Source organism: Canis lupus, chromosome 27, assembly GCF_003254725.2.
Source record: "Canis lupus dingo isolate Sandy chromosome 27, ASM325472v2, whole genome shotgun sequence".
In the NCBI taxonomy this organism is placed as follows: Eukaryota; Metazoa; Chordata; class Mammalia; order Carnivora; family Canidae; genus Canis; species Canis lupus.
This window is the reverse complement of record NC_064269.1, coordinates 38,036,607-38,056,137: the sequence shown is the minus strand read 5'-3', so window position 1 is coordinate 38,056,137 and position 19,531 is coordinate 38,036,607. Positions and strand designations below refer to the sequence as shown.

Here is a 19,531-nt window from a genome sequence, read left to right as displayed (position 1 = left end):
GTGCAAGTGATTTTTTGGGTATATGCCAAGGAGTAGAATTGTGAATGTCTAATTTATAAAGTAATTGTTTATAAATTACTTTATTAATGCTGAATTGTTTCAAAAGTGAGTGTGCCAATTTCCATTCTATCGTATACACCTGTCCATGTGTATAAGAATTCCTGTTGACCTACATCACTCCCACATCTAGTATTGTTGGATTCCAACTTGTTCTCTAAATTGGTATTGTTAGACATTAATTTTTACATTACAGTGATTTTGAAATGGCATTGTGTTGTGATTTTACTTTGTATTTCTCTGATAATAAAGAGATTGAGCATCCTTCCATGCTTACTGTCCATTCATATTTCCCCTTCTGTGAAATGCCTAATTTATGTTTATTACACATTTTCCCATTGGGTTATCTTTTTTTGAGGGGGTTATCTTTTTATTTCTGATTTTTAAGAAGATCTTTATATGTTCTAGAGACTAATCCATATGTATTACAAAAAACTTTTCCCAGTCTGTAGTTTGTCTTTTCACTAACTTTATGGTAGTTTTTGATTAACAGAAATTCTTAAATTTTAATGTAGCTGAATTTCTCACTCTTTTAGGAAAATGAGTAGTGCTTTTTGTGTGTAAATTTAAAAAGTCCTTGTCTACCTCAAGGTCTAGAAATATCCTATATATTATTCTGTAAGTTTTAATTCTTTGATTTTTACATTTAAAATTTAACTCGGGATCCCTGGGTGGCTCAGCGGTTTGGCGCCTGCCTTTGGCCCAGGGCGTGATCCTGGAGACCAGGGATCGAATCCCACATCAGGCTCCCGGAGCATGGAGCCTGCTTCTCCCTCTGCCTATGTCTCTGCCTCTCTCTCTCTCTCTCTGTGACTATCATAAATAAATAAAAATTACAAAAAAAACTTTAACTCATCTCAAGTTGATTTTTACATATTATGTGAGGTAAAGACCCAATTAATTTTTTCCCTATTTGGATAATTAATTACCCCAGCACCATACAATGAACGACTTCTTTTTCTGGTGATTTACAATGCTGCCTTTAGTCATCTATCCAGAGCCTATATACATGTGGATCTATTTCTGCCTTTCTATTTGGCTTCATTTATCTTTTTGTGTATCTTTGTGCCAAGACCGCTTGCCTTCATTATCTTTGTCATAGTCTTTATTCCTTTCAGAGAGAGTGTCTTTTCTCAGTTTATTCATTTTAAGTTTTTAAAAACAAATTCTTGAGACTTTGCTCATAAATAAATATATATGTATGTATATATATAAATGTATATATATGTAAATACATATTTATAAATATGAGTTTACAAAGTTCCATGAGAAAGTCCATTGAGATTTTAATTGGGATGACATTTAATTTGTAGATCAATTTTGGGAGAGCTGACATCTTTACAATGATTCTTCTGTGAAACTTGTAGAAATATCTTTCAGTTTTACTTAAATCTTTGTTATTGTTTTAATGTAAGGTTTTAGAATTGTAAGATTTGTTTCTAGGTACTTGAGATTCTTATTGTTACTACTACTGTCCTTATTAAGTTATATGTTAAAATTGTCTATTTCTTGTGTATGAAAATGCAATTGATTTTTTTGTATGATGATTTTATATCCAATTGTCAAAATCTCTTATGAATTCAGCAGGTTTAATTAATCTGACAGTATTAGATTTTTTTTTCAGTATTAGATTTTTAACAAACCTAGACAATCATGTCATATAAAATCAATGACCTTTTAATTTCTTTCTCTTTAATCCTTGTAACTACTCTGTTCTTATCATACTGTGCCACCTAGAGACTCTAATAGAATATTTAATAAAAGAGTTTGTTCTTGGGGCACCTGGCTGGCTCAGTCAGTAGATCATGTGACTCTTTGGGGTTGTTCAGTTCAAGCCCCACATTGGGTGTAGAGATAACTTAAAAAAAAAAAAAACTTAAAAATGAATGCTCAGTACATTCAGTGCTTCCTACTTTTCACAGATAAGAATGATTTTGCTATAATTTTTGTGGTAAAAACAATTTATCAGTTTACAGAAGCTTCTCCATTTGCCAAGAGCTTTTTTTAAAAATTGTAAATGTTACATTTAAAAAACATGAATAGGTACATTAATGTCTTTAGAAATTTTCTTTTTTTCTTTTTTCTTTTTTATTATTTTTTAGAAATTTTCAAATGAATACAGACTATTAACTATTATCATATTGTATTATTCCAAAGTTCTAAAGTAATTTGGGATTTTAGATTTATATTGAAGCTAGCTTCAGTGAACAATACAATTACTATTGATACTTTGAATTTATCAGAGAAATGTGGCAGCTTAAAATTTTGCTCAGATTGTGGATATAGGGTTACTTTGCAGTTTACATAATTTGTGCTAATGACTAAGATTAAGAAAACTTTTATAAAGATACTAATTATTTCAATTATTAAATTTAAATATTTATTACATAAAATTGTTTAAACACTCATTTGCACACATATATACATTTACATGCTGTTAAATAATAGCAAAGGTAACAACTTATCTTTATCTCTAAGGCAAATCTAAGTAATTTAGTAGGTTTTGTTTAATCTAGCCTTTTAGAAAAATCCAAAGTCTCACATAAACTATAATGCCACATTTTCTGTTTTATATTATACTGTGGGAAAAATTGGAGGAATGTATATAGAAATCCTGTATATCTAAAAAAAAAAGAAATCTTGTATATCTGAAATTCGCACTTCAGTTACTGTAACCCAAGGTAACTTGCATTAAAATTTAATTCTCATTTATTTTTGCCATCATAACTTCCTATTTTTGAGTTTCAAGATCCTAGGAATCCCAACAGAAGGTTTTCAATAAAATATCTTTCAATTTATAATAGTATATTTGACAGGAATTTATTTTTATTTTATTTTATTTTATTTTTTTAGGAGTTGACAGGAATTTAGACCTGGAATCTCCAAAGTTTCCTTTGGCTGGGTCTATTCAATTTACCCATTTCTTTCCTCTAGAAAAAGACAGCAGACACTGCTTCAGAATCAAAAGGCTGAGGTTCGTTCCCTTGGGGTCCTGAAATCATCTTGGGTTCTTTGCTCAACATCTTTCAGTTTTCTTGGGCACTCATATGGGAAAGCAAACCTTTACTTGTTCAAACAAAAGATGACAATTATCGAAGTAGGGTAACTCTAGATGTTCATAATATGCTTATATTTCAAAGAAAGGAAAAGAAAAGAAATAATTGAATTGGGGGTAAACCCTATCCACATTCTCAGAATAAAACACCTAAAACAGCTTGTTCTAGGATTTCCAGTAACCACACGTTTTTTCTGTTCTCTAAGCAGCAGGTCCCTTGTCTTGATGAAGGGCTGCCACTGGGGCTATATCTTTTTGTTCTCCTCTAAGCTCTACTGTAGCCAATGTCTTCTGGTAGCCTGGGAACTCATCTCCTGGTCCCTGGTGAATGGCTATTATCTCCAATGTCACCAAGAAAGAACCTGTTTGTTTCAAGTTGGGTTAGTATCTTATCTAAATTGATAAAATTTTCAAATAATTTACAAAATTTCCAAGAGGAGAGTTTAAAAAATTATTTAGTTATTAGGGGAGAGGGGCAGACAGAGACAGAAGGGGAGAAAGAATCTCCGGCAGAGTCCTCACTGAGCGAGGAGCCTACTACAGAACTCCATCTCATGCCCTAAAACCATAACTTGAGCCAAAACCAAGAGATGCTTAACCGACTGAACCACCCAGGCACCCTCAAGAGGACAGAATTTTAAAAACCACTTTTCCTTTAAGTTTCCCTATACAAACTTTATCAGTTAAAATTCCTGTGTTGACTCCACTAACAACATCTGGCAGCCACTACTAGGCGGCAAAAACTCCTACTACCACCATTTTATATTTGAAATTCTCTTACTTTCTGCTGGTTCTCAGGTCAAGTTACCCTAAGTTGTTTGGATCATGTTAGAAGAAAGCACAAATCATACCCAAGACTCAAAGGGAGGTGAACTCATCCTGGAGGCCTCATTCTCTGCTATTTGCTTCTTCTCAGTTTAAACAGCTAGTTCAAGGTACCACTTTTTTTTTTTTTTAGTTTAAAAAAGAACCAAATAATCTCTATCTCTTTGAATAAATGACCCAACAGAAGAACAAAATATATGCAGATTTTCCAATAATAATAAGAAAAAACATCAGCTGTGTAGGGAATCCAAACCATTTGGGATTGCCAACCCTGGACCAACAGCAGGTGGTGCCAAAGGACTTTCCATGATCTTAACCATCTCATTCACAGATCTTCCTTCTTTCTCCTTTGAGGAATACAACTTTCTTTTAAAAATGTACTTTGGGGCAGCTCGGGTGGCTCAGCCTTCAGTTTAGCCCTGCCTTCAGCCCAGGGTGTGATCCTGGAGACCCAAGATGGAGTCCCACGTCGGGCTCCCTGCATGGAGCCTGCTTCTCCCTCTGTCTGTGTCTCTGCCTCTCTCTCTCCTTCTCTGTGTCTCTCATGAATAAATAAAATAAATAAATAAAATACAAAGTATTTTTGTACTTTGTGTGATGTGAGTATTTCAATGGGTTTTCTCCTCTACTGTTTCTAATGGGGAAAATTCCTGAAGGAATCACTCCAATAAATTCATATAATAAATGGCTCTGGGTTTCTAGTTGGATTCTAGAAACTGCTTTGTTTTGTGTCCCAATATCTTCATCTTTTCTTCATCCATACAATTCCTTTTCTCTAATAATTTATTTTTCGCACCATAATTATTTGTACTGAATCTCCTTGACACTCCTCCCTCCCCACCAAGTACCATTTTGCTAACAGTTTGGGTGGCATGATGGTGTATTCTTTGGTATTTTCTGTTGAGTGTTTTGACCAGGTAAGCTGCTATGTTGATATATACAAATAAATAAATTTATATATATTATTAATATTACAGTTTACCCATCTTGGAAAAGCCAACATAGAAAAGCCAGCGTGCCTTTTAGCATTTGGAAAGCCATGCAACACTTCATTTTCAAAAAGGACTCAAATTTCTTATAATTTTTCATGAGCAACTATGACATCCAGAGAATGCAACAGGAGGTGATCTATTAATTTTTCTACACTGTTGCCTTTTTCTCTGCAGAGTCTTACTCAGATGAGTGCATAAAAGTCCCTATTTCTTGGTCTTCTTCCATACTTTCTTTTGATTTCTTTTCCTCCCTTCTTACTGTTAAGGGGATATCCTGCTACATTACTGGAGCTGATGGGGTAATATGTAGTAACAGGTTTACAGATGACCATTTAATTTCATTTTTGAATGACTGATTTCTTTCCGCTTCAGGACAGCAGTTTCAGTTCAGGGAGGATCAGACTTTTGGAGCCACTGAATCTCCTGGGAAATTCCTCATAGAAATCTGTTAGACACATACATCTACTCCTGCAGTCTGACCTTCTGGCTCCTCTTCTATTTGTTGTTACTCCTACTGGTAATTTACTGTGTAGAACAATTTAGTTGTCTTGGTCTTTACAGTATCCTTCAAGATCAGCTCAAGAGGACTCTCCTTTCAAGATGTGAAAGACTAATTACCCTGTTTTCTTAAGCAAAGGAATTCTTTCTGTACCTCATCTCCACCTTATGTCATATAAACAGAATTGCAGAACCTTTTAAGTAATATTCTTTTCTTCCTGTTATATTCCTGTGTGGTTTTACTTGAAAAGCAGCCAAATGATAAATATATACACATATAAATATCCTATCTCTTCTTTACTAAGTTTCCAGCTGTTCGTATATTGTGGTTTGTCCTGTGTATCTTTGGAGACAGAGAGATTGGCAGCCTTTGCTGCTGCTGATACATTCGTGAGTGGTAAGCTCCTTCTGTTCTTAAAAAATGGATTTTACTTTATTAATTGCTCAAATCTTATGTCCTTGAAGCTAAAATATTAATCATCTAAGTAATGTTCTTGAAAATAGTTCTTTCTACACAAGATCATTTCTCTTAAAAGTCCAGCACAGTGTTATTCATTCAATAAACATTAGTTGAGCATCTAGTAAGTTATAGACATTGGAAATACAGAGCCGCTCCCCTCAAAATCTAATTTAGGAGATTAAGTGGCACATATATAAATGAGTTTAAAATTTCAAGCACTCTGGTAGCAGTACCTAGGAGATAAAATGGGGCATAAAGCAGGTATAGGCTTTATCCCACCCTATGGCCCTGCAGGGCCTCAGCAGTCTGTAGCCTGCAGGGGTCTTAGTAAGCATGCCCAGATAGGGAAGGATTCAATGATAAGGAAAAGAGAAACTGTTTACAGACTTTTTAGATGTTAAAAGGAAGAACACACTTGGCTATATTTTCAGGGTTTCCAAGCAGGTCTGCATGCAGGACGTTAAGCTGCATCAAAGCTCCATGTGCAACAGAGCACCAATGTGGGAGCATGTAGCTTTGAAGTCTGAGTGCCAGCCGTACATGGCTCAGATGCCCAGATTCTGCTTTCCTTTTATTTTGAACTGTCTTCTGGGTCAGAGAGCAAACTGTGCTAGCAATAACCTTGGATTTAAGTCTAAGAATCACTACCTACAAGAACTCAAATTGCTCTGGAATTGTTAATTACATAAGCTCCCACCAGAGGTGGATTAATCACAAAGCTAAGAAGCCTGACTTTATGGCCTCGCACTGCATGGGGCCCTTACAAAGTCCTGGCAGGGGACCCAACACTGTGCTCAATTGTTTTGAATGTGCCATTTTCTTGAGTTAAGGAAAAGGAGTAATTCAGGGAAATTATTTTTTACCCAAAGGCCAAGAAGGTAATGAAAGCCTGAGCATGGAGCCCTAAATCCAGGGATCAGGTTTGCTCAGGAAACCAAGAAGGAATTGAAGAGGTTGAAAAGCATGGGAATGTGGAAGGATGAAAATAAAGTCAAAGGTGATGGATTGACTAACCCAGAAGACAGGAGAGATGGCTAAGGATTAAGGTCAAGATGCTAAGAGACAAAAGCAGGGAAATGGGAGTGTGACTTTTGGCATAGACTGTGCTAAAAGGAGATGTAAAAGGATAGAGATGTGTCCAGGTCCAGTTGCTCTTAAAAGGGTTTTTAATCTAGTTGTCAGTTAATCAGAACTGGTAACTGGAAACCAACAAGTCCAACAGAGGAAGCATGCAGATCTGAGAGGGCAGCTTGGGATGAATACACAGGAGGAATTCTGGATGAATACACAGGAGGAATTCTGGAAACTATGAAGAAGCGCCTTCTTCATGCGGCAGATTCCACCTTCTTTCCAAATCTTTTTTTCTCCTTGGCATCAGTCAGAATAGACTACCTTATGTGGCTGGAAGAAATGAACACAAAAATCTCAGTAGTTCACACACACACACACACACACACACACACCAGACTTATCACTGTGCTACAAATCTACCCTGGTCAGTGGAGGGCGCTGCTCTCCTCAGTAAATCAGGGGCCCAGGCTGACTGAAGGCTCTGCCATCTTGTTGATATACCATCTGGAACATATAGCTTCTGGGGGAAGAAAGTGAGAGACTAGAAGGTGGTACTTGGGCTTCCCATTGCCTCCACTGGGAAGAAACATATGGGACACTACTTGCACTTCATTGGCCAGAACTAGTCATTAGCGCCTAGCAAAAGAGATCTTTGATGGGAATCTTACTGTCTATGTTATATTCTTCAATCAAACTTTTGATAACAATGATGTCAGTTTTTTCTTGGAGAAGCTTGTGAGGTACAGCTTTGTGTAGAAATTGAACATCATTTGAACTTTCCCCGGAGTAGGTACTGAAGTCATTTTATATTTGATTCCTCTGACTGATAGGATCTTGAACTTCTTACCTCTACTTTAGTCTGTGCTGAATGTGATTTGTCAGATTTGTGGTCTTCCCTGGTTCCTAGCTCCCATGAACCCCAGTAGTTACAAACTGTAGGGTTTTTTTTCATCCTTTGTTCATGCATCCATTTCTTTATTCAATATATATTAAGTTCTTACTATGCACCCTTACTTGGCCCTAAAGAGACACTGAAGAATAAGACACAGTCCCTTCTCTAAAAAAGTTTCCAATTTGGAGACAGTAAGCATGTTCGTGCAGTAGTCACAGTCACAGCAGTGATTTCTGGCTGGAAGAAACAGAAAGTGCTTCACAGAGATGATGGCTTGGAGCATTTATAAACTCAGGAAAGACCTAAATGTGAGACCTAAACCAGAAAATCCTTGCAGAGAGCACAGGCAGTAGTCTCTCTGACATTGGCCATCCAACAATTTTCTAGATATGCCTTCTGAAATGAAAACAAATATAAACTGTTGGGACTACATCAAAATAAAAAGCTTCTGCAAATGAAGGAAACAATTAACAAAACTAAAAGGCAACCTATGGAATGGGGGAAGATATTGCAAATGATATTGTTATCATAAGGGATTAGTATCCAAAATATATAAGGAACTGATACAACTTAATACCCTCAAAACAAGTAATCCAATTACAAATGGGCATAAGACATGAATAGATATTTCTCTAAAGAGGACATATAACCAGCAGACAGGCAAAAAGATGCTCAGCATCACTCATCATCAGGGAAATGCAAATCAAAACTACAGTGACAGGGATAACTGGCTGGCTTAGTGGGTAAGTCATGTGATACTTGACTTGTGAGTTCAAGCCCCATGTTGGATATAAAGCTGACTTAAAAAAAAAAAAAAAAACTACCAAAAAAAAAAAAAGCTGTAATGAGATATTACCTCATACCTATCAGAATGGCTAAAATAAAAAAACACAAGGAACAACAAGTGTTGACAAGGATGTGGAGAAAAAGGATCCTTCATGCACTGTTGGTGGGAATGTGGACTGGTGCAGTCACTGTGGAAAACAGGATAGAGTTTCCTCAAAAAAATAAAAATAGAGCTAGCCTTTGACCAGGAATCACACTATTGGGCATCTTTCCCCTAAATACAAAAACACGAATTCAAAGGGAAACATGCACCCCTGTGTTTATCACAGCATTATTTACAATAGCCAAATTATGGAAGCAGCCCAAGTGCCCATTGATAGATGAATGGATAAAGAAAGTGTGGTATATATACACAATGGAATATTACTCAGCCACAATAACAATGAAATCTTGCCATTTGCAACAACATGAATAGAGCTAGAGAGTATATTGCTACTTGAAATATATTGGTCAGGGAACTCCAGGCAAATACCATACGATCTCATGTGAAATTTCAGAAACAAGATAAATGAACAAAGGGAAAGGGAGAGAGAGAGAGAGAAAGAGAGAGAGAGAGAGAGAGAGAAACCAAGAAATAGACTCTGAACTATAGAGAACACACTGCTGGTTACCAGAGGGAGGTGTGGGGGAGGAGGGAAGTGGGGGAAATAGAGAAGTGGGGGAAGTAGAGGATGGGGTTAAAGAGTACACTTATCATGATGAAAGAATATACAAAATGAAAAAAATCTCAGTAAGATTTGGGAATTATATATCTTTAATGGACTTGAGAATGTCCTCTAGGACTCAAATATACACAAATGTAGTGTTTTCTATTTTTGTAACTGATTTCATCTTGCTCACTGGCAAGGGGGGTTTGTGTTGATTAAAAATTTCCATAAAGTTTACTCATACTCTCTCATTTAAAATGTGTTCTTGAAGTTCACTCAGAGTCAGTGCAATAAATACTTTGCTGATTCTAGATTGAGATCCTTGATTGGAGTTGGTTTTCTTTTTTCAGGAAGAATTTCCTCTTTCTCCTTCCAAAGGTGGTGTCTGGGACCAGAAGGCGTCTTCCCCTCCTCCTCCTCCTCCTCCTCCTCCTCCTCCTCCTCCTCCTCCTCCTCCTCCTTCTTCAAGATTTTATTTATTTATTCATGAGAGACAGAGAGAGGCAGAGACATAGACAGAGGGAGAAGTAGGCTCCCTGCAGGGAGCCCAATGCAGGACTTGATCCTAGGACTCCAGGATCACAACCTGAGCTGAAGGCAGATGCTCAACTGCTAAGCTATCCAGGTGTCCCCCAGGGGGCTTCTTACCCTAATGGCAGTGGAGAAAGGGTCGTTGTTCTCCACTTTATGTCTGCTTGTCTTCAATTTAACAGATTTGATCTGATTTAGTTTCTGTGCATCAGGAACTGGATTTGTGGAGTAATGCATGAGACCCATTCAGTGCTAAGCTCCTTGCTAGATGTTGCTGCCCATAGACTGTGAAATGCTGAATAAACATGAACTGGACCTGAGCCCGCTCATGCCTTTGTCCCTTGAAACAAAATGGGTTTGCTAAAGCAGCCTTACCTAAATCCTGGCACCACCCACATAAGGAGCACAGAATGGGTGAGGTGGAGCTCTAATGCTTAGGTGAAACAACTCAATTAATAATTTCTTTTTAATGTTGCATAGATATTTTTTAACTCGTAAGGAACATTTTATTATTATTTTTCATAAGGAATATTTTATATCTTAATTGGAATATTTTGCATTTTGGTCACTCTGATAGCTCTTGATGAACTATCTCTCATGCAAGAAAGTTTAATTATTAACTTTTCAGAAAAGAGATTACTTAACCTCTTAAGCCACTTTCTCATGGGTAAGTTAGGAGTAGTAACACTATGTTACAATACTATTGTAACATACTGCATTATCTTATGATCCAAAAGGCCAAATTGGTATCCTAAGTAGAAAAACAAAATTCTTTCTGCTCTTTACTTCTACATTTTGTGTTCCATATAGAAGATGTTGAATTAATAGTTTTTGTAACAAAATTTTCTTCCTGTTACAATCACGTGTGGTTTTAATTGGAAATGTACCAAGTGATAAATATGTAACATCCTGCTAACTTAGCCATATCTGATTAAGGCTAGGTTAAGAGGCTTCAAGTCTTCACCTGTCAATACATTGTGGTTTGTCTTCTGTATCTTGGGGTACACAAAGAGACCTGCAGCATCTGTGTGTTTTTAAAACTGGCAGTCTTATCACTGCTCTGGGAATGGGGCTGCTTTGGTTTCTGGAATTTGGGATTTACTGTATTCATTGCAGGAACATTGTATGTTTTTCTTTAAAATTATTAATTTTTAAAGATTTTATTTATTTATTCATGAGAGACACAGAGAGATGCAGAAACACAGGCAGAGGGAGAAGCAGACTTCCTGTGGGAAACCCAATGGAGGACTCGATCCTGGAAGTCCAGGAGCCAAAGGAAGATAGATGCTCAACTGCTAAACCACCCAGGCGTCCCCACTGTGTTGTTTTGAACCCTCACTCATACCATTTAATGGCATTATATGAAATATATTAATAGAATAGCACTTAATGCTACTGCGATGAGCATTTGCATTGCAATGTGAAACTCTTATGACATGGAGTTGAATGATATTCTTGAAATAGTTCTTTTTAGTTGAGATGGTTTGTGAAAAACACCTGCTTGAGTGCCATTTTATTTATGCATTCATTTAATATAATTTACTAAATATAACTTGGGATTTTTTAATAGCCAGGCATTGAGAATATAGAGGTAAATTAGATATAGAGCTTTTATAGCACACTGGAACTTATGAAGCAAAATGGGCAGATAAATAAATTAATGAAAGGCTGTAGATACTAAGGTACAATTTCGTGATCAGTAGAACAGGAACAGAGACGAGAGGGGCAACTGCAGAAGGCACGCATCTGAGTGGAAACAATTCTCATCACACCATTGAGCCACCAATGTGGTTCCATGATGGATTTCTGATAGGCTAGGGGTAAAATAATTTAGTCGCACATTCTAAAGTCCTGTGATTCCTGGGATGGGATGTAGAAAGATGCCCTAATACTACTTTTCCACTACTTTTGTGTACTACTATGAGCTAGCACTTATAATATCATTTACTTTTTTTTTTAAAGATTTATTTGCGAGAAAGAGAGACAGAGAGAGAGAGAGAGCACACAAGCAGGGGGAGATGGAGCAGGAGAGAGAGAGAAGTAGGCTCCCTGCTGAGTAAGGAGCTTTACATGGGACTCAATCCCAGGACCCTGGGATCATGACCAAGTTGACACACAGACACTTAACTGACTGAGCCACCCAGGCACCCCATAATATCATTTACTAATGCCAACTCATTTCATCCTCACCAAAACTCTCTTCTTCAGGCATAGTGGTTACCCTCTTATCATAGAAGGGGCAACCAAGGCACAGAGAGTTTAAGAAATCCATTCAAGGTGTTAAAAAACCTAGTAAATTTGAAGACTGAATTGGCTTTATTAGATGATTCATGAATCAGGCAGCATCCCACCTAGCAAGCAGAGAGGAGCTCCAAGGAATTGAGCGAAATGGAAGGTTTTTATAGGAAGGAGGGTGAGATAGGAAAGTTACTAGCAAAAGAAAAGCATTGTTCCAGGCAAGGTAGCTTTCCCTTAGGGGGATGAGCAGGGGGCTTTAGGTAGATTTCCTCATTTTTCAGGGATGGAGAGAGGCTGGGTGGCCGACTCATTGGTCTGGATCAGAATATTCCTGGCTGATTGGCTAAAACTACATTTCTGGGGAGATTGAGATTGCAATTAGATAAGCTATTAAGATGCAGTTTGGGAACTCAGCCAAAGGGATGCCATTTTGGGCCTGTGGTTTTAACAAAGATTACACACAGAGTATGTGGCAGAGCTGTGAGTCAAGACCTGATGGTCTAGCTCTTGGATCTGTTCTCTTGACTACCGTGTTGTTCTCTGTCACGTTCATTGTGAGCCCCAGACGGATTGGTAGCCTCTCAAATTTTCCTCCTTTTCATCTTTGATAAGATTGTACATGGTATTTCCTCAAGTGTCAAAGAAGATTTTTATCGGGGTTAGGGGGAGGGCAAGTAGGCTAATGTTGACTCTGTACCCTCAGCTCTGGAGTACAGGGTGCTACCTGGAGATGGCCTGCCAGCCCTGAGTTGAGCAACGCCTTTCCAGCCCATCATTCCCTATAACAGGGTCTGGAGCCCACAACAGTGCCTTCTCTACGAGATCTCAGTCCTGAGAGAAATGAGACCCAATGAAACTGGTTATACTAAATGCATGCCTACGTCATCCTGTCAGAAGGGATGCCTGGACTGCAGCAAGCATATCTTGTGTTCTAGGTGCCTGGGTGAATGGTTTGTAGTGATGATGTAGAGTCTCAAACTGGGGAAAGAATGGGCCTCAGATGCAGGAAAGCATTGACTCTGGGTGACCAGATCCTATCTTAGCTGTGGCATCTGAGATCGAATCCCATTTCTGAGATTTATAATCAGTTATTATCATTAATTTGTTAAGATTACAGATATAGAAGGAGACAGGGCTCATGGACAGCCATGGGACTTAGGAATGGGAGATACAGACAAGTAGGTGATTCTTGGGAAATTAATAAGTAACTATTCGAATATTTAGGGAGAGAAACACATGTGTTCAATTGCTTTTTTCTCCCTTATAATTTACCCAGGTCTCCAGGACAAAAAAAATGGGCATGGGAGGGACAGAGAACCTGTATTAGCTGACCTGGATGAGGTGGGTCCTTTTAGTGGAGTATGTGACAAGGCTGTGGACTGACTCATAGCTGCCCTCCGTGTTTGTCCCACTGAGAACTTCCTGTGTAGGATGGGGTGAGGCATGAAGCTGTCTCTGAGCTTGAGAGGTGGGGGGAAGGGGTGACCCTGGGGAATGAGGATGCCACAGAATGCATCATTCCATATCTGTGTGCTTAAATGTTGAGGGCCAAGGTGAAGGGGGCCCAGGGTGGGTTTATGTGCACTGCAGGGGTGCAGTATGAGAACCTGAGCTTAAGGGGGTGTGAAGAATGCAGTGGTAGTGTGTGTTAGCAAGGCTGAATTTTGAAGTGGGAGGCTCTGTCTTGTATTTTCCTGCTGCCCTTCTCACTCTATACCTCCCTTAGGGCTGCTCTCTGGGGGAACCTCTGAGAACATCTCTGATCAATGGAAGCTACAGAGTAAGGCAGCAATGACTAAAATGGGCACAAGTCCTCTCTGTTTTGGCTTTCCCCTCAATCCATCTGGGGTTTCATTCTTGCCCCCTCTTGGCCTTAGGTCTAAGAAGGTATGTGTGTCAGGTCACTGGTAGTTTCAGGCAGCATCTGCCCCCTTCTTTTTGTTGTTTCACATGCTTCTTCTTTGACCTTTACCCTCTGCAGCCACCCTCCCTAGCAAAGGACTTTCTCATTTCCCTTTCTGTCTGGGGCGGTTTCCTTAAATTATATTTTGTGTCTTCTTTAGCTGTGGTTTATAATACCACTGTGTTCTGAGTCCTACCAAACCAAACTCTTAATATACAAAGGGGAAACATTTGAAGTTTAGAGAAACATAGTTTTCTGAAACTATTTATTTTCTTCTTGGGATCTAAAAATCTTATTTTGGAGGGCTAGAGTTGAACATTGACTCCTTCTTCCTCTATTTGCTGTAGTAATAGTCTCTTTCTCACCTGAAGATCATTTGGTGATTTGTTGAAAGGGATAGTTCACATAAAATGAAATGCAATAAAAGGAAAGGGTAGTGTAATTAAAAAGCCCCTTATGTTTAGATATTGTATGTATGTATGTATGTATCTATTCATTACCATCAACACCATCATCAATCATACCATATGATTGATGACCATAACCCATTTCTTTAGTGTCTATATTTCTATCTTCATTAATTTATTTCAGAGTTCAAATAATGGAACTTTGATATCTTAGTCAACAGACCGTTCTAGGACACTTTACTATGAAATAGATATTGTGATCTTTTTTATTTCTTTTTTTAAAAGATTTTATTTATTTATTCATGATAGAGAGGGAGAGAGAGAGAGAGAGAGGCAGAGACACAGGCAGAGGGAGAAGAAGGCTCCACGCCGGGAGCCCAACGCGGGACTTGATCCCGGGTCTCCAGAATCACGTCCTGGACCAAAGACAGGCGCCAAACCACTGAGCCACCCAGGGATTCCCCTATTTCTATTTTTTTACTTTTGTATATTTTTTTATTGGAGTTTGATTTGCCAACATATAGTATAACACCCAGGGCAAATGATGACTTTTGACTTGGCTCTGTCTGCTTCCAGGAACTCATCTTCCCAGCTCTGCCATCTTGTGATCCTGTAACTGGCATACTTGGAACCAGGAATCTTCACACCTGTGTAGAAGCTCATGTTATCCCACGTTGGACAAGTACACTGATACAAGGAGTGGATAACAGTTAGACTCGAACATTTCTTTGTAAAAAGGAACCATTTAAATATTTGGAACTCAGAAACCCAGAACCCGACAAAGGCTATGGAAAGATTCCATGTGTAGGGTGATGGTAGGGTGGACAGTGAGCCTTGGGGGTTCAGGGGGAGTCATCAACACTGCCTGAAATACTCCCCACTCCAGCCACTCTTAGAAGAGATAGTGACTTAGATGTAGTGTGGGATGAAGGAGACATATTTATTTTTTTCTTTCTCTTCCTTCAAGAAGGTTGGGTGATTCAGAGGAGAATGGAAGTATTTCCAGGTACCTCAATGGAAATCTGATAAAAAACAATATTTTTGCCATTTAAATAATAATAATTGCTCTTCTGCAAATAGAATAATAATAATAATAATAATAATAATAATAATAATAATAACTCCCTTTCTGGGCATTACTATAGGTAAATAATCTGAGATGTGGACAAATCTATGTGAAACGATTTTTATGGTAACATTAATTAGATGAAAATGAACATGTGGAATTTTCTTTTCCATGTTCCTCCTTATCCTCACTCTTTTCTTCTTTTTCCTCGCTTATCAATAATTATTGATAAATTGTTACCATTAAGAGATCCAACTGTAAATGTGTCTTTATTTTCAAGAAGATATGTATACTGACTGCAACTTTTCAGAAAATAATTTATTTTTTATTTTTTTAATTTATTTTTTATTGGTGTTCAATTTACTAACATACAGAATAACCCCCAGTGCCCGTCACCCATTCACTCCCACCCCCCGCCCTCCTCCCCTTCCACCACCCCTAGTTCGTTTCCCAGAGTTAGCAGTCTTTACGTTCTGTCTCCCTTTCTGATATTTCCCACACATTTCTTCCCCCTTCCCTTATATTCCCTTTCACTATTATTTATATTCCCCAAATGAATGAGAACATATAATGTTTGTCCTTCTCCGATTGACTTACTTCACTCAGCATAATACCCTCCAGTTCCATCCACGTTGAAGCAAATGGTGGGTATTTGTCATTTCTAATAGCTGAGTAATATTCCGTTGTATACATAAACCACATCTTCTTTATCCACGATAGCCAAACTGTGGAAGGAGCCTCGGTGTCCATCGAAAGATGAATGGATACAGAAAATAATTTAAAATTGAAATGAGAATACCATTTTTATTAATTTACATTGGGAATTGCACATGTCAGATTAGCCAGATGTTACCTGAATATGACCAAAGCATCTTCTGACGGTAACCTCCAGGGTGGGGGAGGGGCTGGAATGAGATGATCAAAAACCTAGTTAATGAACAAGGGAAGCTGGATATTTAGTTGGAAAGTTTAATGGCCTCAAGCTCTGCAAGCTAATAAACCCATTTCCAACAAAAATGGATAGCATTTCCATTCCAACAAGATAATGTCAGATGCCTTTCAGGACACCAGACCATCTTTTTGGCCAGTAAGGGCACCCTCTAGCTTCAATGATCCCTGCATAGGCATAGCCACTGTTTGTTTTCGGTAGCTCTCGTATGCTTCTGGAGTAGAATGTTAAAATGGAAATTGCCACCAAGACATCAAAATGTAATAAATAGGAAATTCTGAAGCCAGACAGCTAAATACAGAATTTGCAAAGGTAATATATTAGATTTGGTTCCATGGCACTTGGCCCCATTAAGCAGATTATGGATATTGAAGAGATCATAGTGGCAAGAGAGGAGGGTTTTTTGAAGATGGATTTGGATACCTTTTGTGCTTGAGTGCTGAAGCCAGATATTTTTCCTTAGTTCAGGGCAGGCATCTTTTGCTCAAAAGGTACTGAGGACTCCTATCCCCTCAGAGAAACCTGAGGTTGGAAGGCTAGGATTAGAACATGGCCTTGTGGGGAGACTCAGCCTAAGGCCTGTCCTCCTGCTCTTCTAATTCCCACATGTCCACACAACAAGAGGCCTGGCCTGTGAGCAAGTGTGCTCAGTCCAATCTATATGTCCCTGCTCGATATAACCTGGGGCTCATGAATCTTGATGTGCATAAGAATAATCTGGAAAGTTTGTGACAGGCAGACTCTGATTTAGTAGGTTTGGGTGTGACCTGAGAATTTTCATTTCTAATCAGCTCTCAGGTGATGCTGATACAGCCTGTGGGTAGCCCATATTTTGAGAAGCCCTGGTCTAAATTGCACCCCTACCTCCACAGCAAACACCAGGCCTTCTCAGGGCCAGGATTGCTTACTTTTTGTCCACTCTTTGCGGGGATGGGTTGGGAAAAGGTCAATGCAGGTCTGAGAGTAGGCTGGAATCCATTTGAGCAGGGAATTCCTGGTTCTGAGAACCCAGAGGAGATCTAGAGGGGGATGGCATGGACTCTGTCTTGATGGGGATGTCCACTTTGCCCATAGACTCTCCTCCTTGCAGAAAAGGGTTGGCTAGGGGACAGCCAGAGCAGTGTCCTATAAAGTGCAGGATCCTCCGGGGTGAGTCTAAGGAGAGTTCTGCCTGGATATGGTCTAATTACTGCACTGAGCTTTGTTTTGTAATTTAAAGTGAACTTGGACTGTTCATTATTTAGTAGTGAGAAGTCCTGGGACCTGCCATGGGAACAGGGAAAACTTTTCCTCTGAATTAATTTTAAGAAATAAATAAAGTGAAAAAGTTTTCATTTCTTTATCAGTTGTGTTTACTCAATATTCTACTTTTGTTCCATGGCTGACTAATCTTCTTTTTAGTGACCACAATTCTTTTTTTTTTAACCAGGATTCATTCAACTTTTCCATTAGGTAACCATGGAATTCTGATTTATGAGAAATATATATTTCATCATTCAGATGACCACTTACAGTTCCTGGTTCACAGTCCCAAAACCCTTGGAATTTCCTAAGTGATATAAAGTGATAAAAGTGTCTTTTGTTATGTTAATGAGGGACTTTGGGAAAGCACCTAGGATGGGAACTGGTTTCCAGTGGGGCCCAGAGTATACTTAGAGGGTTGGAACTCTTAGTTCCATCCCCTAACATCTGGGGAGGGGAGAGGAGCTGGAGATTGAATCAATAGCCAAAGGCCAATGATATAATCAATATGACTATGTAATGAAGGCTCCATTAAGCCTGTTAACCTTAGAAAAAACAACACTGCCAGTTATTTTACTAGCAAAAGATGGTTTATTCAGGAATAACAGAGAATTGTAATCTGGGACTAGGAAACTATCAAAACCATTGGCAAGGCTGCCAAACAAAGGACAGGAATGCTTTTTTACAGAGGAGAGTAGGAAGTTGGGAGGGTGTTATTACGAAAAAGTCCATTGGGGATGCCTGGGTGGCTCAGTGATTGAGTGACTGCCTTAGGCTCAGGGCCTGATCCTGGGGTCCCAGGTTCAAGTCCTGCAGGGAGCCTGTCTCTCCCTCTGCCTGTCTCTTTCTCTGTCTTATGAATAAATAAATAAAATATTCAAAAAGAAAAGAAAAGTCCATTGGAATAAACTGGGGGGTTTTAAGTATAGTGGCTCTTCATTGGCTGAATTGTGACTGTCTCTTCATTGGCTGGGCTGTGGCTGGGGAGGAGGAAGCCTTCCTTCTTCCTGCTGGGATAGTAAAGTGATACCCAAGGGCAAGGTCTGTGCTTCGTGTTGGCTCTGCAGTAGACATCCAGTGGTAGGGCATGAAAGCTCCCCCTGCTGAACCTCCCAACTCTATTTTAGTGAGGTTTCCTTTATTATTTTTTTACAAACCCAGAAGGACTGGGTTCAGAGAGCTTGTGGGCTGTTGAATGCTTGGAGGTGCAGGGGGAGTGGCCTACCTGGACAGAACATGGAAGCTCAGCATCCCTTCCCCCATCCCTTGCCCCTTGCATCTCTCCCATCTGGCTATTCCTGAATTGTGTCCTTTTGTAATAAACTGGTGATCTAGTAAGTAAAATGTTTCTCTGAGCTCTGTGACCTGCTCTAGCAGATTAAAGGAACCCTGGGAGGGGGGAGGGGGAGGTTGTGTAAACCACCCATCTGTAGCTGGTCTGTCAGGAATATAGGTAACAACCTGGGCTTGGGACCAGCACCTGAGTGTGGTGTGTGTATGTTGGTGATGGGGGAGGAGGGGCAATCTTGTAGGACTGAACCATTAACCTGTGGAATCTGATGCTCTCTCTGGGTAGATAATGGCGGAATGGAGTTGAATTCTTAGACACCCTGCTGGTGTTTGAGAATTGCTTGGTGCTACATGGGAAGCTCTTCCCCCCACGATCTTCTGTTCAAACCGGGTCTGAGAACCCAAAAAAGTAACTTTGGCATTTTATTGTGCACAGCATGCCCCTATTCATCCCTCTGTCTTTTCTACTCTTCTTAACTTTGGGTAATGCACTCCACATCCTGAGTACTTGATGCAGGATGAGCCAGAGAGAGTAGCTCATCCTTCTGAGCATAGCTTCTGG

General features: G+C 39.1%; 1 protein-coding gene across 1 annotated transcript in view; it reads left to right on the top strand.

Annotated features, from left to right (window-relative positions):
- The first annotated feature begins 2,914 nt into the window (after positions 1–2,914).
- Positions 2,915–19,531, top strand: part of LOC112675383 (antigen WC1.1-like) — a 52,518-nt gene continuing 35,901 nt past the window's right edge. Inside the window, exons 1-3 of the mRNA XM_049102438.1 lie at positions 2,915–3,492; positions 3,911–4,047; positions 14,999–15,428. Coding sequence (XP_048958395.1) covers positions 15,413–15,428 — 16 coding nt within the window. The 5' untranslated portion in view covers positions 2,915–3,492; positions 3,911–4,047; positions 14,999–15,412. The remainder of the gene's footprint in view (positions 3,493–3,910; positions 4,048–14,998; positions 15,429–19,531) is intronic.